Source organism: Mastomys coucha, unplaced genomic scaffold (genome assembly GCF_008632895.1).
Source record: "Mastomys coucha isolate ucsf_1 unplaced genomic scaffold, UCSF_Mcou_1 pScaffold5, whole genome shotgun sequence".
NCBI lineage: Eukaryota > Metazoa > Chordata > Mammalia > Rodentia > Muridae > Mastomys > Mastomys coucha.
The window spans coordinates 4,536,090-4,560,299 of NW_022196911.1; the positions used below are offsets into that span (position 1 = coordinate 4,536,090).

At 45.0% G+C, this 24,210-nt stretch overlaps 2 protein-coding genes and 1 long non-coding RNA gene across 8 annotated transcripts in view; 1 reads left to right on the forward strand and 2 right to left on the reverse strand.

Annotated features, from left to right (window-relative positions):
- The window catches only part of Tiam2 (TIAM Rac1 associated GEF 2), a 122,725-nt gene extending 100,277 nt beyond the window's left edge, over positions 1-22,448 (forward strand). For all 5 annotated transcript variants that reach the window (XM_031353062.1, XM_031353061.1, XM_031353063.1 and 2 more), the window contains 12 exons: positions 6,538-6,717; positions 9,514-9,582; positions 10,414-10,539; positions 11,332-11,440; positions 12,161-12,340; positions 13,813-13,931; positions 15,180-15,288; positions 15,997-16,055; positions 17,509-17,614; positions 18,844-18,931; positions 19,421-19,575; positions 21,147-22,448. In XM_031353062.1, coding sequence (XP_031208922.1) covers positions 6,538-6,717; positions 9,514-9,582; positions 10,414-10,539; positions 11,332-11,440; positions 12,161-12,340; positions 13,813-13,931; positions 15,180-15,288; positions 15,997-16,055; positions 17,509-17,614; positions 18,844-18,931; positions 19,421-19,575; positions 21,147-21,763 — 1,917 coding nt within the window. In that variant the 3' untranslated portion in view covers positions 21,764-22,448. The remainder of the gene's footprint in view (positions 1-6,537; positions 6,718-9,513; positions 9,583-10,413; positions 10,540-11,331; positions 11,441-12,160; positions 12,341-13,812; positions 13,932-15,179; positions 15,289-15,996; positions 16,056-17,508; positions 17,615-18,843; positions 18,932-19,420; positions 19,576-21,146) is intronic.
- Positions 17,074-20,523, reverse strand: LOC116078099. Its single transcript, XR_004113425.1, has 2 exons — positions 18,751-20,523; positions 17,074-18,172 (listed from the first exon to the last, which is right to left on the reverse strand). It is a non-coding gene; the product is annotated as an uncharacterized LOC116078099 (long non-coding RNA).
- Positions 22,293-24,210, reverse strand: part of Tfb1m (transcription factor B1, mitochondrial) — a 36,831-nt gene continuing 34,913 nt past the window's right edge. The window contains exon 7 of one of the 2 annotated variants that reach the window (XM_031353074.1): positions 22,293-22,840. In XM_031353074.1, the coding sequence (XP_031208934.1) occupies positions 22,597-22,840 (244 nt within the window). In that variant the 3' untranslated portion in view covers positions 22,293-22,596. The remainder of the gene's footprint in view (positions 22,841-24,210) is intronic. The other variant, XM_031353072.1, reaches the window with a different exon arrangement.

The following is a 24,210-nucleotide window of genomic DNA, read 5'->3' on the forward strand; positions in this document are numbered from 1 at the left end:
TTGTAAAATAACAGGAAATGATTCTATTTAGAAAAAAATTAAAAATTCAACTACTATAAAAATGAGATCATTCAGATAAGCTGAAAGATTAAAATTAAAATAACTTGAAATGCAGCGTTAAACACTGCATATTATATACATACACATATATACACATGCACACATTATTCCATTTTATGAAAATCGACTCATGCATATTAATACATAGGATATATATATCTTTAAAAACCATAGGCCCCTTTCTCTTACTAACAAATCCCGTCCTTTGGACAGTAGAGGTGTCTTCCACCACAAGTAGCTGCCATGACTCGCATTGCATTTCCGTACTGTAATTTATCTGACTGTTCATTACTTAGTTTACCATCTCCTTTTGCCTAGTTACAATCAGAACTCTGGTCAAGAGTGGGGAAAACAAACAGGCCATGTTGATGATGTTTGCTCTCTTTGTTGAAGACAAGAATGTCATTCTCTGGAGTCGTTTCTTCTTTCTCTATCTAGGCAGGGTCTCATGTAGCCCAGGCTGGCACTGAACTTGCCAGAACAATGACCTTGACCCTCTGATTCACTTGCCACCCCGCCTGGAGTGCTTGGATAACAGGTGTGGGCCCAGTATTCCTGTTTATGGGGTATTGGGGATCGAACCCAGGCCTTCCCGCATGCTGCATAATACACTCTACCAACGGAGATGCATGCCCAGGCTACGGTAAGACAAATGGTTTGACAGACAGCACCGGTCATCTCAGCCCCATCCATGAGGCATCGCCATGTTGTCAGTAGGCTTGCCAGCTGCCTCCAAGGGCCTCACAAAATGTAAGGTAGGCCTCTGACCCTGCTGTTAGGGGGAAGTCTGGAGGTGGTCCTCCTGACTCAGACGTCTGTCAGCCTTTCTGGGGCAGTCTCCTGTCAGCTGGTGGCTCCAGATCTACCGTGTCAGTCATGTTGGTAACATTAGCTCTTTCTGTAAGTTAGAGACGTGGCTGATGAAGCGCAGAATGAGTTGAGGGAGAGTCCTTTGTACTTTTTAATCGTCTTTTCTCCCCCGAAGGCAAACTTTTCTGACTTAACTAATTTGCTAGAAGTGACAGCTGACACTGTGGTTGCCCTGAGCTTGCTCGGGAACACAGCCTCCTCATGGCTTTTAGACAGTGAAGGGAGGATTTTTCTTTTTCTTTAAAAGAGAACATGGAGCGTAATAACCATGCCCTGCCTGCACACCTTGCCTGAGCTGGGGCATCCTTAGGGTTAACCATCACCAACAGGCCAGAAATGCTAGTATTAGTCATCAACCTCATCATTCTGCCTGAGGGATTAGAGCATTGAGAAGCCTCATGGTCCTTAATGCGGACTTGACTCAGGTGTATAGGTCAGTGGCCTAGGAGAAAGCTGCTGCCAGGTGTGGGAGAGAGAAGAGGGGAGGAGCTGGCTGCCAGAGGTGTGTAAGTGAACACACGTGTGTGATACTTCTATCTGAGTTGGGGGAGGGGGACGGGGCAGGTTTGCATAACTCTGCTCCAAGTCAGGCCCGACCAGCAGATTAAGAGAGCCAAATTAAAACTGGAAAGCAGAGGAGGTCAAGGTGTGGTCCCACCTAGCACCGGCCTGTCTTTACCTAGGCTTCAGTCTGACAAGGCCTTAGAACTGTGGAGTTTCTCTGAGGGAGACAAGTCCCCAGTCTGTCTGATACCTCTCTCCTCTTCCCAGCATGAAAATTCCTCATTTCTTTAGGGTCCATTGCCTCAACAGGAATTATATTGAGAGTCTTATGTGTCTTCTCTTCATATTTTCATTTCAGCCAGATTGTTTACAGTATGACCAGTCATCCCAACAGAATAGCATTTGAGGGGTCAGTATATTGGTTACATCTGCTGCTGATACCCACCCTTTCCCTCTACCCCCAAGCTTTTACTGTAGGCTGGGAACTCAAAAGTAGCATACCCTGACATTTCCCTTTCAGTTGCTTCCATATGAAATATTACCTCATTATCCAGCAAGTTTGAATCTCGTTTTATGGGCCGAAAATGGTTTTTTTTTTTTTTTGAGCTCAAGCCATGCAGGCAAAAATAGCTTGCCATACCTCGAGCTGAGGATGGGGGCGCTGTTGCACACCGATCAAGATGAGGCCATAGCTCAGTGATGCATGCAGCAGGGGGCTTCTGACCAGGGCAGTAAGCTCAGAATAGGAGGCACATTAACCACGGCAGTTACTTTTAAGGTTCCAAATCCTTCAAGGAAACTGAAAAAAAAAAACAGAACAAAACCAGTCAGGGTATGTCTTCCAATAGGAAAAATGCAGCTCTTGGAGCTGCTGTGTCATCTGGGGGTTTTGCAGACCAAGTGACAGGGAGGCTGCTCTGGTATTTTTTGATGGGTAGTGTCTTGCTGTCTGTGAGGAGGGCTATGGGGTTGCTCTGAACTTGGTTTGAGCCAGACTCTGCCCTTTCTCCTCCAAAGGGTATCTGAGGCTGTTACATGCTTGCTCGCTGTAGGCAGTTTGGGTGCCGTTCCCTCCAAATGTTTTTCTGAGCTTCTTGAGACTAGACGCGCCCTGTCTCTTTGTGTGGGGAGGCAGAAGGTGCCTTCTCCACACATTGAAACAAAACCCAGAAGAGCTCTGCCGAGGCATCTGTCTGGATGCAGAGTTCCTCGGTGAGTCAGGCCTTGTCTGTAAATAAGATGAAGTTGTTTTCAAGTGGGGATCAAACTTGGTGGCGCTGAGTAAATACCTGACCACGTTAAATGGATTGGTTTGGAGACAAGGCCTCAGTGTGTAGCCCAGGCTAGCCTTTCTGCGGCAGTCCTCTTGCCCTGGACTTTCTGGTGTTAGGCTCTTGGCTGGGCACTGCCATGCTAAAGCAAAAACTTGAAAGAACATTTTGTGTTGGGGGTGTGGGAGGAGAGTGTCCATGTTTTACCTGTCCAGACAGTTTTAAGGGGAAAGAGTCATTTATTCTTTTTAAGAGATTTTACAAAGCGAATGTTTTCTATACTCTTGAAAACCCTGAGGTCCACCATGAACCCATTACTACAGATTGCTGTACACTGAAAAACAGTAGAGTTGGCTTCTTACTTCGGCAGGCCAGTACTCTCTGATCACCATGCCCACTGCTCTGCATCTAAGCCTTTTGCTTTTAAAGCAACCTCCTCAGGGATGAGGTATGGATGGCCTGACAGACTTCCCCATCGTCCCCAAAATGGTATGTGCCAAGGGGTTTCTTGCATTCACCACTTGAAGCAGCCATGTTACATCCTTCTGTCACCTGGGGCAAGAGAGCCCAGACCCTTTGGTGGGCAGAGGCAGCAGGAAGAACAGGTTCTTTGTGCCCATGGGTGGCCAGTGCTGTGCAAAGCTTCTCACCGTCTACAACGTATCAGTGGGCTATGCCAAAGTTGAGATGCTGGCATGCTCAGTGAGAGATCTCCTAAGCGGGGTGTGGCGCAGGCACTCGGCAAAGGCATGTTTCCTCTCCTCCTGGATCCACATAGTGAAGGGTACAGCCACCTGTCAGACAGGCAAGGCTGCTATATATTCATCAATAAGGATGCAGAAGACTCAGAAATGTCACTGCTCCTAAGTGACTTAACCATGTTCACAGACTGTGGCCTTTCACTGGCTGATGCTTATCATCATTGGTAGATATAGAGGAAGTGACCTGCATCCACACGAAGCTTTCACACGCATCTTTTAAAAATGTTTGTCATCAAGCCTGTGAGCCCTGCCTCCTTGTGATCCTTGAAGCCACCTTTAGGCCTTGGCTTAAACTGTTAAGTGTACAATAGGCAATCTGTGCAGCTCTTGAACACTTAATCGTGGTACCGTGACAAGTAAATTTGCCATTGAAATAACCCAGCTAACATTCACTTTTTGGAACTCAATCCTATGAGAAGTGTTTTTAAAATGAATTCTGGATTTCCAAAATGGCAAGATATTTTATTTCTGAAGTCTGGTTATTTTAACACCGCATTGTTAGGTGTGATTTTTGACATCCCAGCAAGGCAAAGCTGTAATCTCACCAGATGCCATTTAACTTAGGGTGCGTTTTGTCAGATCTTATTTTGTGTGGTATATGCAAGCTTAATATAGATTCTGCAGCTCTGGAGACTATTAGCTCTCAGGACTACAGAAACTGCATTGTCTGAGTTTGTGGTGCAAGTCTCGGAATAGAAATTTCAAGTAAGTTTTAGAGCCTGTAATTATCACGGGCTTTTTAGTAGCCAGTAGAAGGTTAGGCCTAGAAGCGGGGCCATCATCTGGGTGTGATGCTGACAGTGTGCTGTTCTGCATGTAAACATAGACTCTGCGTCTTCCATGTTTCTATCCCGGGGAAAGGTGATAAGCTGGAGTCAGTGCCAGTCTTGGGAAGCTGGGGCAGGTGCAGCTGTCCTGATAGGAAGACCAATAGTTCTCCTGACGGCCACACCTCAGGATCACTTGGTATATCCATGGTGTTGGGCATGGTGGTACATCCTTGTAATCTAACATTTGCGAGGGCGAGGTAGGAGGACATCAAATGCAAAGTTGCAAGGGCTGCATAGGGTGATCCTATCTCAACAATCTTACAGTAGGGTATAGTAGCATACACCTGTACTCTCTGCACTGGGAGGTGCAGAAGAGAGAGTGCTGCAAGTTTGGAGCAAGACTGGTCTATTTAGCAAGCTGCCAGACCTCCCAAGACCTTATCTCACAAACCAAAACCAAAACCAACTAACCAACCCGCCCCCACCCCCCCGACCTATGTTGGGGCCCCAGGGGTTCTGGTTCAGGATTGGCACCGTGTTTGGTTAAAAACTAGTGTGAGGCTGGGGTCTACCCCAGGAGGAGGAAGGCAGGAATCTTTGAGTGTCTTAGTTGCGTTCTTTCAAGTTCTCAGGTCCTGGAAGAGAAAGGCTGCCACCTTTTGGTTGCGCTTCCCTGTGAGCTTGTGCTGTTAGGATGTGATGAACAGTGTTGGAGCTTCCAAAACAGATCATAAAATCTGATGATATGTGACATTTGGAAAATAGAGTTGTATCCTAAAGCCTTCAGGTCCATATCTTTTTGGTAGGGGGTGGGGTACAGTGTTTGATTTAGCTCAGGCGGGCCTCGAACTTGCTGTGTAGTTGAAGATGACTTTTAGCTTCTGATCATCCTGCCTCTGCCTCCTGAATGCTGGGATTACAGATGTGTACTACCATGCCCAAGTTAGCTTTCATGTACTTTGGATCAAACCCAGGAAATTTGTTGCAACCTGGGAGAGCACTCTTTCAACTGAACTATGCTCCAGGCCTTCCATATCTGTTTTCCTATTGAATTTTATATACATCTTCTGACAGGCATTACCAGAAATATTCATCAAATTTAAAAAGGAAAACAAGTAGAAATACTTGTATGCTCAAGGAAAATTGTTTTTCTGCTTGAACTATTTTGAAGCAAACTCTTTTGAAGTCTGCATGTCCAGTTGTAAACAACCTCTCTCCTTCAACTCATCCTGCTTTACAAACCAGGATTCATGCAAAAGGGAATGCAGTAGGTGAGAGCCTCACTTCTACCCGCCCCTTGCCTTAGGCTCTGAACATTACTGGGTCCGTGTTCCTACCGCATCATTAGCTCATTCTGTGGTTCTTTCTTGGGTCATAAACTACTTAGGACCACATTCCAATCTTAGCTGATCCTTTTCCATGGTTTTCTATCTCAGGGTGGCCTTTCCATCTGTGTGTCTGCATTTTCCATTTCTCCGACTCATCTTCTTGCTGGTTTCCAGACTGTCCCAGTCTGCACTTTGATGTTTCTAACCTTGGCAGGTCTTCTTGACTTGGGCAGCGACTACCCTCCACTTCTTTGGAGACTGAGCAGGATGTCAGAGGATTGCTGTTGAGGTTTTTGTCTTGATTCTGTTTTTCCACCAAATGAAGACACTATGTTGGGAAGCAGAGGAGCTGGAACAGAAAAGGATGGTGGGCCAGGACGGCATTTTTTTTCCTGAGGCAAATGATTCGTGTCTCACCTTCTATTCTATCCTGGTATATGCATAGCCAGCTTGAGTGGTTTTTGTTTATAACTGCTATGTGGCTCAGGCTAAATAGTGAGATCTGAGAGTAGAACTTCAGGCAGACTGGGACCAAGCCATCCTGAAACTGCATGATACCTTAGCATGTCTGAGTTTCCCAGCCTGGGAGATGGAGAGCTGGTTGGCCAACTGGTGAGGACAGGATGGATTCAGTGAGTCTGCCCCTGTGTGTACTGTTCTGAAAGCTCTATGGTGGATTTTTAGAGCAAGCCCAACTTTAGTAGACAGCATTATTTCCGACACTCTGATTTCAGTGAGGGATACTGTATACCAAAGGGAAGCACTATAGATGCCATCTTCCTTCCAAGACTCTTGGGTAATAGTGAGAGTAGTCTGAAGTGAATGAAGCTTCTGGCCCTAGACCCACATCTTTGTGAGACTCCTGACCGTGTGCTTGGTGCAGATGAAACACTTGGTGTTCCAGGTGAGGTGCATATCCAATGCTGGCAAGTGTTGCCCTGAGCATGACCTTCCCTCTCTTGTCATCTCTCAGAGTGCTGACCAGATTGCTGAGCTCTGCAGGGGCTTGAACAGCACCCACGCCAACAGTATGGAAGCACCAACAGAGAGCCATGACCCGCCTCCCAGGCCTCTGGCTCGTCACCTCTCAGATGCAGACCGTCTCCGGAAAGTCATCCAGGAGCTTGTAGACACGGAGAAGTCTTATGTGAAGGTAATGGGAAGTGGCGGGCATGCACACCCTTTTGTTGATGATGATGTCAAGCTGGCAGGCAGATGCCTGAGATTGCCTCTGCCTGGGACGTCTGCCACTCAGGATGTAGACGTGTGCTCCCTGAGGTGAATTGCTGCAGGGAAGGGAGGGCAAGTTGAGTGGGTAAAAGAACTGAGAAGACTCTGAAAATTGAGATTCTTGGCTCCTTTTGTTGCCAAGGCAGCTTTCACTATGGAAACAGATGTTGGAGTTCATTATTTGCAATCTGTGGGAATGGAGTCTACACTGCTTCAGGAAGAAGAGTCGAGATCACTTTGGGTTATGAGGAGCTGGGGAGCCCTGAATATAGGTTCCCAGAATCCAGATGGTCAGCTCTAGCCATGGGAAACCCTGTGCAGAATGGAAGCACTTCATCATAGATGACAAAGGCATAGCTACCGTGGTCTTGGGTACCCACTGAATTCATTTATCCGATCAGCCAACCCCTAGTTAGTGCTCTAAGAAACATTCTATTAACATAGGAGATTGGAAATACAGTATTCTTTTGCTTTAAGCATTTGTTGATGCTTTGGGACTATCTTCAGCTTGCTCCATTTGTCAGTCTCTTGGAAGGACATGACACAGGACAGTGGCTGGGAATCCAGGCCTGGGTTCGCTTGTAGCACTGCATGTCCTTTGGAAAGTCCTCTCCAACTTCCTTAATGGTCCCTGTGCTTGTCACTGGGCTTCCAGAAATTCTTACATCTGTTAAGTCCACCAGTTACACACTGGCACACATGTGGCTCTTACCCTTTTCTCTCTAAAACAGACCCAAGGAGCTTAGTTGGAACAGTGCTTGCCAAACATATGCAAAGCCCTGGGTTTGGTATTGCAGAACTGAATGTGGTGGTGCATGCTTATAATCCCAGCACTTTGGAAGTAGAGGAAGGAAGATCGGGAACTGTTATTCTCAGCTACATAATGAGTTTGAGGCCAGGCTGGACTATACTAGACTTTGTCTAGAAACAAACCCAACCCAGCCCAACACAACACAACTCCAACCCCCACCCCATCCCCAACCCCAACCCCAACCCAACCAAGGCCCATTCCAGCTCTGAGTGTGCCACTGCTGATCCCAATACTTTCTCAGAAATCTTATTCACAGCTGTCTCCAGTGCCTCTTGTATTGGTCTGTGGGAGGGAAGGAAAGGCTAGAGAAATTTTGGCTTCACTTTCCAGTATCCCTTGTCCTGTATCCTATGGAAGAGAGAGGAACTTCCAGGGAGCTCAGAACTTCTTCAGTGACCCAGCAACCTTGTTCAAGCAACTCTGTGAGCTGTGAGTGCTTGAGGCTCCAGAGCCATCAGACATTTGAACAGCATCATAGAACCTGCTGTGTCCAGGGCAGAGTTGGGGACAGAACTGATGATTCTCTTCTGACACCATCCTCCTTTTGGAGTTCACCGTCCTAACAGGACCGTTTCCAGTAGCCGTTAGGTTACTGATGTAGATGGGTGAGGAGGTAGTCCAGGAAAGACTAACTCTTCCTTCCCTGCAAGAACCCTGCCATTTGTTTTTATAGGACTCCAGGCACGGAGGCTCTTTGCCACCCCGGGCTCAGCGTGACCCGCTCCGGCTGTGCAGCAAGTCCTCTGGGCAAGTGGCATTAGCCCGAACAGGCGTGACTGTGTGACAAAATAACCAGTGTTCAGTGCAGACTTATAGTTCACACATACCCCCTACTATTCCTTCATTTCTCGTTGCTGACTTAACACAGGATTTTCTTTGTGGTCCTGCTTTGGATCTAACTCCAGATCTGCATGCACCTTGACATTTTTCCATATCTGTGTGTCCCTGAGATTTGACCTAGTCACGCACAGCCACCTTCCCTCCTCACATTCCCAGGTTGTTGTGGACGTGGAGAGGGAGGGAAGGAAGGGAGGAGGAAGGGAAGGTGAGAGGGATGGAAGGCAGGGAAGTTTTTTCATTGTGAAGAACTGGCAGTGTTGGGTTTGCTCTCACAGTGGTCACTAGTTAGGCTCTGGGGACACTCTGGGCTCCACGGTGTCTAAGACTTCTCCCTTGCAAAGCCAGGGAGCCAGTTCTACTGAGGAGGTAGAGGCTGGCAGGTCTCTGTGAATTCAAGGCTAGCCTGGTCTATAATGAGTCTGCATAGCAGTCACCTAGCTCTCAATGTCTGACTCCTGATTCTTCAGAATGAATGAAGCCCCAGAGAAGTCTTTTCTGTCACTGAAATATATATTGCTTTTGGCTTCAAGTTCTTAAATGGAAACTTTAGTGGGTTATGTAAATATTTCACCGCTGTGTTCTCCTAGTGACTAGGCCAGTAGAGACTCGATCGAGTGTGGCTTAGGTTGTAAACATCTCGGCTGCTCAGTGTTGGTGCTCTTGCACCTGAACACAGGAGTTGGAAATTCTGCTGGTTTCAGCCTGAAGTCACAACTCCATACAGAGGCTGTCACAGCGCTCCTTGGCACAGAAAAGAAAGCCAGGTCACTCCAGCAGTGCCTAGCTGCCCCTCCCTTCGCCTCCAGAGAAAGGTTGGTTTCTGTGTCAGGAAAGACAGAGCCTGTTCTGTCAACAAGAAGTTAATGTATTAATATAGGAGGCAGAGGTATGGAGTCATTAATCTTTGTATTAGGTAGGCAATGATAACCACTGCCAAGAGCAAGAAGTTCAACAGGACACATGCCACCATTTCTAATGGAAGTCTTTGGAGCTGCTGCCTGGGCTACTGGAATCAACTGGTTATTCTGGAAGTTTACGTGTTAAAGAGACTCTTCTCTTGGCTTTCAGGATCTGAGCTGCCTCTTTGAACTGTACTTGGAGCCACTTCAGAATGAGACCTTCCTTACCCAAGATGAGGTAAATAGCAAACACCTTCCTTCTGCCTCTTACCGTCTTTAACAATTTAACATCACAAAATGATGCTCTTACCTTCAGGGTTTGTACCCAAGAACCACGGGGGTGGGGGTGGGGGAAACAAAACTGCTTTGTTGTTGTTGTTGCTAAGATAGGGTCTCACTGTGCTGTATCTTGACTGGGCTAGAACTATGTAGACCAGGCTGGCCTCGAATTCACAGGGATCTGCCATCCCCTGTGTCCCCAGTGTGAGGACTAAAGGCCTATGCCATCATGCCTGATGCAAAGAACACGTTTTACTTAAGTTTGTGACTTTGGCTTGGGCTGTATCCGTAGCTGTCTTTGGCTTCACGTTAGCCCATGGATTGCAGGCTGGATACAGCAGTCCTAGAAAACAGCTATAGATTCCTAATGAACACTCACCCAAGCGGAAGGATCTTCAGAAAGTCTTGTGTGTGGCCTCTGCTCCAGAGAGCTCAGTGGCAAATTTACAAAGGCAGAAGGATGACTTTTTTTTTTTTTTTTCAGGAGGTATAGCCAAAAGTTACTTTTCAGTTTCTGGATTATTAATATTAAATCATAGGAATGTGTTTTTTCCCCCTAATTTCCATTTTCCCTGATTTTAAAATTCCAAATCCACTTAAAAAGTAACCTTGGAACTGCGGAATTGTAGGGAGATGGAGTTGCATCTCTCTTGGTGGAGACTATGCCCCTGTGACTCTGCTCGGTAAAGGCTCTGCTCTTGCCTGCATCTAGGGGTGCACTTCCTGGGCCGGGGCTGAGGGAGCATAGCTTGTCCTGGCCACACCCTTTTACACCCCATCCTTCATGTAGATGGAGTCACTTTTTGGGAGCCTGCCAGAGATGCTGGAGTTTCAAAAGGTGTTCTTGGAGACTCTAGAGGATGGGATCTCTGCTTCCTCAGACTTCAGTGTCCTGGAAACCCCCTCACAGTTTCGGGTAAGTATTTTGAATTTGGATTAAAGCAAATGTAGGTGGGTAGGGTGTAAAGTTCCCTCCCGTGTAGGTGAATTCAGTGTTTTATTGCATTGCTTTCTCTGTGGGTGGGGACAGGCGGCTTCCTGTTTTTGCCCTGGAGTGACTGTGCTCAGGGGTTAGCAGTCTGGATCACCTGGTTTAGCACATCTCCTCCACTGACTTTCAAGAAAGGTAGAAACTTCCTGTAAAGCAAGGGCAGCTCCTATGCACTGGTTGGCCTCTCTTATGAGGTCGTGGGAAACTGGGCTGGAGAATGTGGATTTCAGACAGCTATCAGGGAACCTTGTCCCTTGTTGAGGAGTCATTGTAAGGACCAGGGCTGACAGGACATTCTTCCAGAGATGAGAGGGAAGACAGTAAAAAGGAAGTTAAAAGCGTACAGTAGGAACGATTCATCCCAGGTATGGAGTAGGCAGCTCTGAGAGTCCCCATAAACCAGTGCTTGTCAACCAGTTGGTTGTGATCCTTTTGGGGGGGTCTAATGACCCCTTTTACAGGGGTTGCCTAAGACCGTCAGAAATCAGGTTGAGAAGCAGTGCTTGAGCGAATTTGTAGTGAATTCCATGAGATAGTTAATCTGTTTCCAGGCAGTGCCTCTGCCTGAACCTTTCCCATCATCCTAAAGGTCTGCTAGGCAATGCTTAGACCGTTCTCCATCTACAGACCGAACAGAATTTGTCAGAAGCAAATTCTCTGCTGAAGCCAGAGCACATGGAAGACATGTCTGATTTGACCTTCTCTCCTCCCTTCTAGAAACTGTTGTTCTCCCTGGGAGGTTCTTTCCTCTACTATGCAGATCACTTTAAACTGTACAGTGGATTCTGTGCCAACCACATTAAAGTACAAAGGGTTCTGGAGCGAGGTGAGTTGCTGACACCCTTTAGAGTGCTTTTTTTAAAACTGTAAATAAGGGATCTGCATCCAGCAAGAGTTAAATATAATTTTCATGGTTTGTCCTCCTCTCTTGATAAAAGCGAGAGGGAGAGTTTTCATTATTTGCAGTGATGGTGGTCATGGGCAGTGGGTTCCAAGCTTTGTTGTGTGTCACTTCACTGTTTGTTTTGTTTTGTTGTTTTTGCTTTTCCTATAAAAACATTCTAGCCACAAGCCTTGGATGAGTGGAGAGAATGCATACTGTTTTTTTTTAAAATATGTATATAATTTTCTATAATTCTGTTAACTTTCTGAGGCCTGTGGAGCTATAAAAGTCCCACCATCAAACTTCCAGGAGGTGCATAACTAAGGCAGTTTACCTGGTGGCACTGGGAAAAATAGCCTCTTCAAGGCTGCCCACTCTCCCTGTCATGAAGGTTATGTGGCAACCTACTCTTATGTTCATGGGCCATGTGGACGGGTTTCTTCTACAAACTTGGGCTTAACATTTCTACTGTAGCAGCTTAAGCCCATTTGCTACTCTGTTCTACTCGGCACACGGAATTGTGTACTTGACCCAGAAAGGCACTTGGTTTTATTATTGAATGGCATTCGGACCATGGAAATATGTAAACCTCTACTGGAAGATAACGTAATACAGTTTAATGCATCCTGTTGTCCTAAGGATCTTTGTATCCGTTGGTTACAGCTAAAACCGACAAGGCCTTCAAGGCTTTTCTGGATGCCCGAAATCCCACCAAGCAGCACTCCTCCACGCTGGAGTCGTATCTCATCAAGCCTGTTCAGAGAGTGCTCAAATACCCTCTGCTCCTCAAGGAGCTGGTGTCACTGACTGACCATGAGAGTGAAGAACACTACCACCTGACAGGTAAGGCTGGAGGGAGGCCGCTTGTGATCGAGCTGGCCAAGAGAGCCATAGTTCTTCCCCGGGGCATCCCTGGTTCTGTAACTGCTCATCTTAGTGACAGCTTCTACATAAGAAAACAGCTCAATATAGCCATCCTCCGAGGTGCTCAGTATAGACTGAAACTCACAGAGCTATGTCTCCCTCCTCTTCTGAGTGCTGGGCCTAAAGGTGTACATCACTACACCTGGCTTACAGGGAATCTTGCATGGAGATTGCTCTTACTAAACTGATCGAGAGGGATGATTTGATTTACAATTTTAAACTAATGTAATCTAGGTCTAGTGGGTTGAAATAGAAGGCCTCAGGTCACTTGGCTAGTTTACAGTGTTGTAGGAACCCCTAATTGAGTCAGTCTCTCCTGTACATTCCATGGACTTGGCTGTACTATAGCTAATGCTCACGCTTGCTGCACGGGGCGCCACCTTGTGGAGATCTCCGAGGACTGCTCAGATCCAAAGACAGGCATCCAGGGGCAGTTGATACCTTGGTGGCTGGTGTCTCACAGGGGATGGCTGCAATGTACCTGAGGTACAGTTTGACAACAGCACCCAGGCTCTGGAGATGAGAGCTAAGTGTCCCCTAGGCTCAGAGAGAAAGTGATTGGTTTCCCACATGTTAAAGTTAGCAGGTCTAGTTGAGCAGCAACCACATTCCCAGACACAAGCAGGCTAGTTGCCCTCAGAATAATCACTGAGAAGAATAGAAAGCAAACTTGTGTTTCCAATGTATACATACTTTGGTATCATAACCAATAAAGCTAGGGTTTTTTTTTATAGGAATTTTTTTTTTTTGTATAAGTCAATGACATAAATTGCAATTAGTCCTTTGTTCCTCATATGCCCTTGGCCCAAGTTATAGACAAAATGCAAACAACTGAGCTCGCAGTTGGGTATTTGTAACTTACAGACACTGGAAGTATTGCACTTCTCCCCTGAACTGGAGAACCAAGCTCTAGGCCTATGTGTTTGAAGCAGGTGCTAGCACTGAGCCTCACTTCCTGCCCTCTGCTGTCATAACTGAACAACTGTGCTGCATTCCTAGCCTGCCAGGTAGTTGTAGGGGAGACGCTGAGTGGAAGTGCAGCACCCCCGAGGCTGGACATGTTGGGTTCAGTTCTGGTGCCACTACTCATTTTTCTCTAGAACTCTGTTTTATATTCTGTAATATGGTATTGGTTATAGTCAGTGTGTTCTTTGGGGGCACATAAAACAGTTAGGATGTGTAGCTGGGCCAAGGTTAGCTTTATTAATGGCACTTTTCACAGCCTCCTCATTTCTGAGAGAATTTAAGGTAGAAGACAGTCTGACTACCCATGATTGTAATGCCTGCATTAAAATGGCTGTACCTCAATCATGTTACCATTTGTTGAGAGCTGGCCTCCTATGCTGGCATTTGATAGGCTTTAGAATAAGCAAGTATATTCTATTTTTCAGAAGCACTAAAGGCCATGGAAAAAGTAGCCAGTCACATCAATGAGATGCAGAAGATCTACGAGGATTACGGGACAGTGTTTGACCAGCTGGTGGCGGAGCAGAGTGGCACAGAGAAGGAGGTCTGTGGGGGCTTTGGACTGAGCAGCTTCATGGCCGGGTGCATGAGCTTAGGGTGACTTCCAGAATAGCTACTTGTTAGACTTTCCTGGGGGAGACAAAGCCATTTTTTTTTTTTTTTTGCTCTTAATATTATAAAGTAATTATATGGTTTACAAAGAAATGTAATGAGAAATGTATTAAATTAGTCTAACAATGTAGCCGTGTCACGTTAGCATTGGACAGAGGCAACAAAAACACCAGAGCTGGCTTTTCCCCACCTCCCTCCTTTCCCTTGCGAGTGGTCCAGACACTAGAACCCAGGGAAGTGTGGGCTTAGGGAATGGAGGAAGGAAGGAGCCCAGCATGTGACTAAAATATGGGCCTTGTTCCTTTCTGGTAACCATTCTCTTTTGGCATCGGATATGAGTGACTACCTGCTTACTCAAGCAGACCCAGTGACATTCTGTATTTTGTGTATTTTTCACTTTTGTGTGGTGGCTAAACTTAGAACACTGAGCTTTTAAAGCACATATAAGAAGTAAAAAGTGGCAGGAACTGGAAAGGAACAGAGCTCCCCTCCCTGTGTTTTTTTTTTTAAATTTAGGTCAATTAGGTATATTTTATTAGCAGCCTTATATAGTTTATGGACCTGAAGTAAATGCTAAGTAAACCGACACCTTAGATGAACATGGCTTCTGTGGCCAAATTGTCACCTATGTAAGTGTGTACTAAAGCCAAAAAAACCCAACCAACCAACCAACCAACCAACCAAGCATCCAACCAACCAACCAACCAACCAACCAACCAAACAAACAAACAGACAGACAAAACCAAAAAACTACCACCTCCTATTAGTTAACAGTCCTGTAATCCCAGCTATTTGGGAGGCGGAGGCAGAACTGCAGTATCATAGCCTGCCTGCTAAGTTCAAGGTCGGCCTAAGAAATTTAGAAGGATCTGGTCTCTAAATAAATAAATAAATAAATAAATAAAGGCCCAGGTCAAGGATTTAGCTCAGAGCTAAAACCCTGGTCCAGCAGGCAGAAAGCATAAATCATCCCTACTACTAATAATATTAATAGGGGTGCAGCTTGATGCTTGGCGCACATTTCCAGACATTCCTCCACTTCACACTGTGCTGATGGAGACTATGTAAGTAAAGCAGTAAAGCATGTACATGTTAGCAATGAGCACATGCATACAACTCTGTGTCTAACATCAAAAATCTCCAGGTTTCCACATCTTTGTTTCTTGTCTTTACAATGTAGGTAACAGAGCTGTCCATGGGGGAACTTCTGATGCACGCTACAGTTTCCTGGTTGAATCCGTTCCTGTCTCTAGGAAAAGCCAGGAAGGACATTGAGCTCACAGTATTTGGTTCGTATTCCTTCCAGAAGTGTTAACAGTAACAAAAAGCTTGACTAACACTATCATCCTTGCTGACTCCTCGTTTGGGGAGTTGAGAAGATGCTGCTGGGGGAGTACTTCATGATGCTACATTTCTCTCTTTCTTCCTTCCTTCCTTTCTTTCATTTCCTTCCTTCCTTCCTTCCTTCCTTTCTTTCATTTCCTTCCTTCCTTCCTTCCTTCCTTCCTTCCTTCCTTCCTTCCTTTCTTTCTTTTTTTTTGAGACAGGGTTTCTCTGTGTAGACCTGGCTGTCCTGGAACTCACTCTGTAGACTAGGCTGGCCTGGCCTCAAACTTAGAAATCTGCCTGCCTCTGCCTCCCAAGTGCTGGGATTAAAGGTGTGCGCCACCACTGCCTGGCCCAGTGCTCCATTTCAAACCCTCTCCCTTCGCACCCAGAACTGGGTGAGCACGTAGGTAGTATGCTCCTGCTGAGACCTAGGTGCCATGGCCTCAGCTGTCAATACAACAACAGATAAACAAATGCCAGGACATGCTTTCCTAATCAGGGCCTTCTGCACATTCAAGTCAAACAAGGCAAAGTGGGTGTTAACACAGTAGAATTTCAGAGGCATGAAATTCAAGGACTTTGTTCCCAGAAAGCACCCAGCTCTAATTTAACCTTGGGAGAGTTTACAGAGAATAACAAGACCTTTCTTTTTCTTTCTCTCTCTCTAGTTTTTAAGAGAGCTGTCATATTGGTTTATAAAGAAAACTGCAAGCTGAAAAAGAAACTGGTAAGAACAATGACTTTCAATTACTACTGCCTTTTCATAGCTCTCCTGTGCTGTACTGAGAAGCTTGCTAAGAATCATGGCCCCACTGTCCAACAGGACGTAACACCATCTGTCTTATTCTGTTACACCTTATTATAAAGTGCTTACAAATAAATAAAAATATCACACCCCAAGTCTACGCGGCTAGCTGAACTTGTACAGTTAGAATAGCATTAGGAATAGAAGCTCTGAGCCTCACGGTAAACTTTACACATTCAGTGCTGACTCTCGTGTCTACCATCAAAACCAAAATATTCGTGGCAAAATTAGAATTAGAAAAACAATTAGCTTTATATCCTCTTCATAACTTGAGTATATTACTTGCATTCAATCCTTCCTCATCCCCCTGGAGTTTAGCCTTTCCTGTTCTTTTCATGTTATATTGTACTCAAATGTACATTTTTACATATATACATATATAAATGTACATGTGTACAAATACTGCTGACTAGATTCTGCATATGAGAAGAATACACAGTTTTCCCAGAGATTGAGTGACCTCATTTAATATTTACTTACTTTCTTTCATTTTTTTTTTTTTTTTTTTTTTTTTTTTTTTTTTGGTCTTTCGAGACAGGGTTTCTCTGTATAGCTCTGGCTGTCCTGGAACTTACTCTGTAGACCAGGCTGGCCTTGAACTCAGAGATCCACCTGCCTCTGCCTCCCAAATGCTGGGAATAAAGGCGTGCACCACCATTGCCCAGCAATATTTACTTTCTAAGTCCATCCACTTTATTGTAAATGTTTAACATTAATTTTCTTTGGGGCTGAGTGCCAAAGGAATTTTGCCCCCATGCCTCAAATTTTCCTTACCCATTCATCTTTTGATGGACAATTAGTTTGATCCCAGTTCTTTGAATAAAGCAGCAATAAACATGGAAGTGCAAACATCTCTATGGTGGGCTATTGAGTTCCTTGCACATATGCCCAGAAGTGTAATAGCCGTCCATCTATTTTAAAAGATGTTATGACAAACACCTACACGAGGCCAAAACAGAAAACTTTTATTCCCTAAAAATAATAGTACATGTGGTTCCATACACACAGAGGTCTTCAACATTTTGGCTTTAGAACTAGTTTTTTACTTTGATTCAAAAAGTCAAGACCCAAGCAGAACTCCAAAGCATTTGGTCAGAACTTTGCCATGGATGCCATAAGCCACCAGCAGGAACTGGAGACTGCAGGAGGGAAGGCCGCCATCTTTGCAGAGACGGGGAACCTCGTGTTCCATGAACTCTCTCTCACTTTGGCACAGTCCCAGCCCCAGGCCTGGGAGGTCTTTGAGAACTGGGTGTGTACCTGGTTTGTATGCCCCTTAGGCACCCACACAAGTCCTGCACACACTTCGAGATAGCTCTGCTCACTCACTGCACACAGGACTGTAACCTCTTCCTGGTGGTCTCTCGCGTTGCAGCCCTCAAATTCCCGGCCCGCTCACAGCTCTGCTGACTTGGACCCGTTTAAATTCCGCTGGTTGATTCCCATATCTGCGCTTCAAGTTAGACTTGGGAACACGGCAGGTAAAGACTTTGGGGAATGCGATGACAAGAAACACTTCCACGTGCTTTTCATTCATGTGGGATAGAAAAGTAAGGCTTCCATGTTTACAAGATTTCTGATAGGCAGGAATGATTTATTTGAGCTCCTGGGTATCGGGCCATGGTACAATGGCAGCATAGTTGATTATAACAGGAGCATGTGCTGGCAGACATCTGTTCACTCGGGTGGACAGGAAGCAGAGGGGAAGACAGGAAGTGGATGAGGGCTTTAGTGACTGAGAGCACACCTTCTCTGATCTACCACCCTCCCCCCAGGTCCAGCCTTACAGCTCCCTTCTTCCTCCAGGCCTGATGTGCATAGATTGTGGGGACATCTTCAAGCCATCGCACCAGGGTCACTTTTGCATGTATTTACTTCTTAGAGATAGATAATGAGAACTGGGTTGTCTTGGTGTTTCTTCACAATCTTTTGGAAGAAACCAAGTGGCACTGGACAGCCTTTTATGGCCTCTGCATGGTTTCTTCACTTTTACAGTCAACATCTGTCACCATTTCTTTTTTGCTGTAGGCTTTGATACCCTAAAATTAAACAAAGTTCCACAAATTTAGATTTTTATGGATTTAGACATACTAGAAAATTCCTTAACATTAAGAGTACTGCAAATAAAGAAAAAACAAAACAAAACAAAACCTCCCCTTGACTTTGAACAGTGTTCTGAGGACCTTCTAGAAGAGATGGGATGAGCCTGTGATGATAGAGACCCACATAGACTTATGTGGCCTGGCCAAGGGTGCTTTATGTTTCTAAGAATGTGACCGCATGGGACAGAGGGGGCTCTGTCATGCTAAGCTCCTGAGTAAATCCTTCTGTTTGTTTTAAGAGGTGGAAGGAACTGGAACTAGGTAGCTGAGGCAAGGTGCCTGCCACAAATTCAAGGACAACCTGGGCTACAGCTTGAGGGCTTGCCACACACACACACACACACACACACCAGAAGCAAAAACCAAACCAACCAACCAAACAAAACCCCACAATAAAAAACTACCATCACCAAAACAAACAGGTACCTCCAAGGAGGGATGGAGAATTTCAGCCCAAGTTGTGTAGCTACTGGTTACTATCTCAGAGTGTGCCATGAAAGAAAATGAAGACAGACCTCTGGACGTTTGAATCGTTGAGACCACAGGTATCCCCAGCTGCGGGATTTTGGCAGAGTTGTGGACTCTTGTTTCCACTTCCTTTTCCCCAGGGACTGAAAACAATTCCATGTGGGAGCTGATTCATACCAAGTCGGAAATTGAAGGACGGCCAGAAACCATCTTCCAGCTGTGCTGCAGGTACTTCCTTTGACACATGATAGAAGACTTCATTGTGTCCCTTTAAAGGGGAGACACAGGGCTGAAGAGAGAGCTAAGAAGCTAGAAGCACTGGATGCTCTTCCGCAGGACTTGGGATTGGTTCCCAGCACCCATGTTTTGTGGCTTCCAACCACTTGTTAACTCTAGCTCTGTGGGATCCGACTTCCTCTGGTCTGTTCAGTGCCCCACCTCCCGCCCCACCCCAACACGGAGTACATATATGAACACACACAATTACACAAGTGAAATTTTTTTTTTAAACAAACTGTGTATGTGGGGGTATGTTTTTGGTGCCCTTCTGAATTCTGGTATGAGGACACAGCTTCACCTTCAAAAGGGCAACTGGTATACTTTAAGTCAGAAAAGCCAGTCACACATTGGGCAAAGCTGGCCAGGGCTCTATCCCTAGGAAGGCCCACAAAGAAGCAGAAAGACCTTGCGTATGTACTCTTTCTTTTCTTCCCCCAGTGACAGTGACAGCAAAACCAGCATTGTTAAGGTGATTCGTTCTATTCTGAGAGAGAACTTCCGGCGCCACCTAAAGTGCGAGTTACCACTGGAGAAGGCATGTAAGGACCGGCTAGTACCTCTTAAGAACCGAGTTCCTGTTTCAGCCAAATTAGGTGAGAATTTTGTCAGCCCTGTGTTTTAATGAAGAAAACACCATGAGGTTGTAATACAGCTATAACTAAATCTGTCTATGATCAAGAGTAACTTCACTTCCTCCTAAGAGAACCATGCCTCTTGCCCTGTCATCTTCTCATGAAATACCTGCCTCCAGCCCCATCCCCTTCTCCCACCAGCTGGGCAATGGAATGCAGACTTACCTTTTCATTTCCTCCTCTAAGATAAGCAGGAGTCTGGGGGCTTTGCTTACTCTGCAGGGTTCCTAGTTCTAGGCTTCCTGAAGGTCAATACTTAATTTGGATCAAAGACATACTTATTCTTATGTGATCACCACCTGCAGGTCATCAGCCTAGGTTACACTGTTCTTAATCTTTCTGCCTACTTTTCCAAATTAGCATTTTGTTTTGTTTCTTCCTTTAAAATTTTTTTTTCTAGTGGTGCTAAGAATTGAACCCAGGACCTTTTGATAGATGCTAGTTACCACCCAGCAGGGCACACACAATCTCCCTCTCCCTTCTCCTACTCCCACACCAATCTGATCTTCCCACATCTGCATACATTCTATTCTATTGTCAAGATATTCTGTGGTCATCAAGATTAATGTGCTAATGGCTTATAGAAACACCCTAAGAATTCCCTTTCCAATGCTAGAGAACACAATCAATCACCCCTCAACTCCCCCACACGATCAAATGCTCACAATGTTAAGTCTCTTAATGTTGATTATAAATTCCAGTATAGACAGTGCTCGAGAGGTAAGAACATTTTCAGGTTCTAATGGAGCATCTAGGTAAATAAACAGGGAATCTGTGTAGAGGCGTGGTATAATATTTTCAGATTACAAAGTAAAAGAATGTAACCTGGGAGCTGGAGAGATGGCTCAGCAGGTAAGAGCACTGGCTGCTCTTCCGAAGGTCCTGCTGAGTTCAAATCCCAGCAACCACATGGTGGCTCAAAACCGTCTGTAATGAGATCTGACGTCCTCTTCTGGGGTGTCTGAAGACAGCTACAGTGTAGTTACATATAATAAATAAATAAATCTAAAAAAAAAAAAGAATGTAACCTGAATTTTTATTAGTGATTAACTGTTCAATTAACTCATTGCCAAACTAGTAACTCTAGCCCTTATGGTAGTTGGTACTTTATTGTTCTATCTATATGATAAAGTTCTGGGAATCTAAAAAGCTGCTGAGTCCCAACTTCATTTCAGACTTGCCTGGGGGTGCGGCTAAGCGGGCACAGTGCTTGCCCAGCACTCAGCCAGCTCCAGCTCTCCAGCATGCATGGGTGAGGTGGTGCACACTGGGATCACAGCACAGAGTAGAAACAGAGTTTAAGACTGTTGTCAGCTATGTAACAAGCTTGAAGCCAGCCAGAGCTATCTATATAACAGACCCAACAACAAAGGCATCAGTAAACTCATGGTTTGACATAAATGGTTTTGCCGCCTACTCCCCATAATAAAATCTTCACGTAGGTGCCATCCCTGGGGCCCTAACTCTGTATTGTAGACTCTGTTCCTGTGTCATATGGAGAAATGTGCTTTTTTTTTTTTTTCTCTTGGTAGCCTCAACCAGGTCATTGAAGGTCCTCAGAACATCCTCCAGCAGCGAGTGGCCCAGCGAGCCCAGCAAGGGCAGCTCACTGGACTCGGATGAGTGCAGCCTGAGCAGTGGCACCCAGAGCAGCGGCTGCCCGGTAGCCGAGAGCAGGCAAGACTCTAAGAGCACCGAGCTGGAGAAAGACTCGCATGAATGCCTGGCAGAGTTTCCAGATGGTCTCATCAAAGAAAGCGACATTCTGAGTGATGAAGATGAGGACTTCCAGCACCCTCTGAAACAGGGCAGCCCTACTAAGGACATTGAGCTTCAGTTCCAGAGACTGAGAATCTCTGAGGAACCCGACGTGCACCCAGCTGGGCAGCAGCCTCTCACAGGGCCAGGTGAACAACCCAAGCTGGTCAGGGGCCACTTTTGCCCCATTAAACGAAAAGCAAACAGTACCAAGAGGGGCAGAGGAACTTTGCTCAAGGCGCAGACTCGTCACCAGTCCCTGGACAGCCACCCAGAAACTGCCAGCATCGATCTAAATTTGGTTCTGGAGAGAGAATTCAGTGTCCAGAGTTTAACTTCAGTAGTTAATGAGGAGTGTTTTTATGAAGCACAGAGCCATGGCAAATCATAGTATGACTTGTGTAGTGTGGTTACAATGCTCATTTGTTTTCAAACTGGTGGAAAACAGAAACTGCAGGAAAACTATTCATGTCTGGGTTTTATGCAGTATATATATTTTTTTTTCCACAAAACTTGTAAAGATTTAAGTTATTTTAATTTATTGTGAATTGGAAAACTAGATTTAGTTGGTCAGAATCTGTAAATTACTAGCTTCTGTCCCTTTTGAGCAGGAGTCAAATAATTTAGTCTTGTAATAAAATTGCATTCTAATTATTTTAAGTTATGTGCTTTTTTTTCTTGGTAGCCTCAACCAGGTCATTGAAGGTCCTCAGCACATCCTCCAGCAGCGAGTGGCCCAGCGAGCCCAGCAAGGGCAGCTCACTGGACTCAGGATGTAGCCAGAGCAGTGGCGCCCAGAGCAGCGGCTGCCGGGAGAGCAGGCAAGACTCTAAGAGCACTGTGCTTGGGAAGGTTGTGATTAACAGCTTTTAAAAGAGCCCTCCCTTCCAGTCCATTGGGCATTTTCTTTGAGCTGTTAGTTTTTGCTTTATTTAAAGCACTTTTAAGTTATTTTTACATGGTTTAGGGGGACAATGTACAGATATTTCATTTTAGAAGGTTGTAATAAATGCTGTTTTTACTAAACATGTCAAATCTATGTAGCATATATAAATTAAAGGAAAGCTTGCACTGTATCTACTTGGTATTTATTTTCTTACCAAGCTCAATGGTCAATGGCACGAGGGCATTGGTATTTGTCTTTACAGAGTGGTAGGGAGTACATACATATGTGGAGATCCACACTGTGGATAGAACTGTCAGGCGGGACCCCGAAGACAGCAATTACAACTTGCAGCTTTCTGAGTCACCGTCTTTTTCTTTGCCTTTCCTTTTCTTTTGCTTGAGCTCCTCTCTGAAGTTATAAGCAAAGAGTTGTGGGTCTTCATCACACATTTTTCTGTATACATCACACAAACTCTTAAAATGCATGAGCGAGAGGTGGGTGGGCCGGAGAGTTGGATCAATGTCTGCCAACTGTAACAGCCTTCCAGTGCTTTCTAGGCGTTGCGCTTCAGGGAATAACATCCTGAGAGGAAAGTGGGAGAGGGGGAAGAATTTTACTTGAATTATTATGTCATCATGATATATCTTTTGTAAACTTCAAAATGGCACCTCGGTAGATGCCTGAGGCTTGGGTTTAGAGCCTCTTGGGTCCTTGGGTGTGACTCTCTGGAGGCAGGTCTAAGCTAAGACTTGAAAGGTGTGTCCACAAAGGAAAACTACCTTCCCAAGGTAAAATGAAACAAACCTGATTTACCCCATTTTAATAAAAGCTTTATTATATCTTATGTAATAAATTTCTGATTTTGGTTCTCAATAACCTGGGTATATTAAGTCTTCAAACCTTACTACAAAAGTGTGACTCATTTTACAAAGTGCTATTATCTGTTCTGAAAACAAATAATTCTCAATCATCTTTAAAACTCAAAGTATCTATTTTAAATTTCATTTTTAAAAAATATTTATTTATTTACTATATGTAAGTACACTGTAGCTATTTTTTGGACACCCTAGAAGAGGGCATCAGATCTCATTACAGATGGTTGTGAGCCACCATGTGGTTGCTGTGATTTGAACTCAGGACCTCCAGAAGAGCGGTCAGTGCTCTTAACCACTGAGCCATCTCTCCTGCCTTTAAACTTCATTTAATTAAACCAAGTCTACTATTTTTTGAGTGATCTTGGATGCTTGAAACCCTGCAAAAGTATGCCTGGACCTTGACCACAAAGCTCATCCCAGGGGCTTGGGAGAAGCCATGGCAGGTAGAGGATAAATTGTCCTTTCAGCTTGAGGGTAATGCAGACTCCCCAATGCTTAAGGTGACATGACTTAGATCAATGAGCTCAGCTTCAGGGTAGAGTGTCTGATAATAGATTCTCACACTTAGGACTACTTTGTGATGTGTTGTGACTGAAAAATATTAACAAGTATCCTTCAGAATGTATTTCTATATTTGGTTCCTCTCTGTACAGAGGAAGGTGCACTGAAATGAATAGGGCTCATCACTTAGTTTGTGGGAGGAGGGTTTGCCTTGGAAACAGTAGGACCAGCTTTAGGCTAGACCAATTCCAGGGCTTCCAAAAGTAAGATGTAGCTTTTGTGATGCCTAAAACCTCCAATTAGAGCTAGCAGGAATAGATGTATGAGTTATACTTTAAAACTGGGGTCAACAAAAGGCAGGCTGAGTCACAACACTTGTCAGCAAAAATCCTCTAAGAGGGTTTTATGAGTTGCTTTGGTTTCAGGATGTAGCTGCCTCAACACACCTGGAATCATCTCCCGCACTAACCCACATTTCCTACATCCCTACAGATTACCAAAATGGATCTGTCTAACTCTTAAGAGAATGAACAATGTGTGCTAAACACTGAGCCCTTTTAAGCAGCTATATGTTGA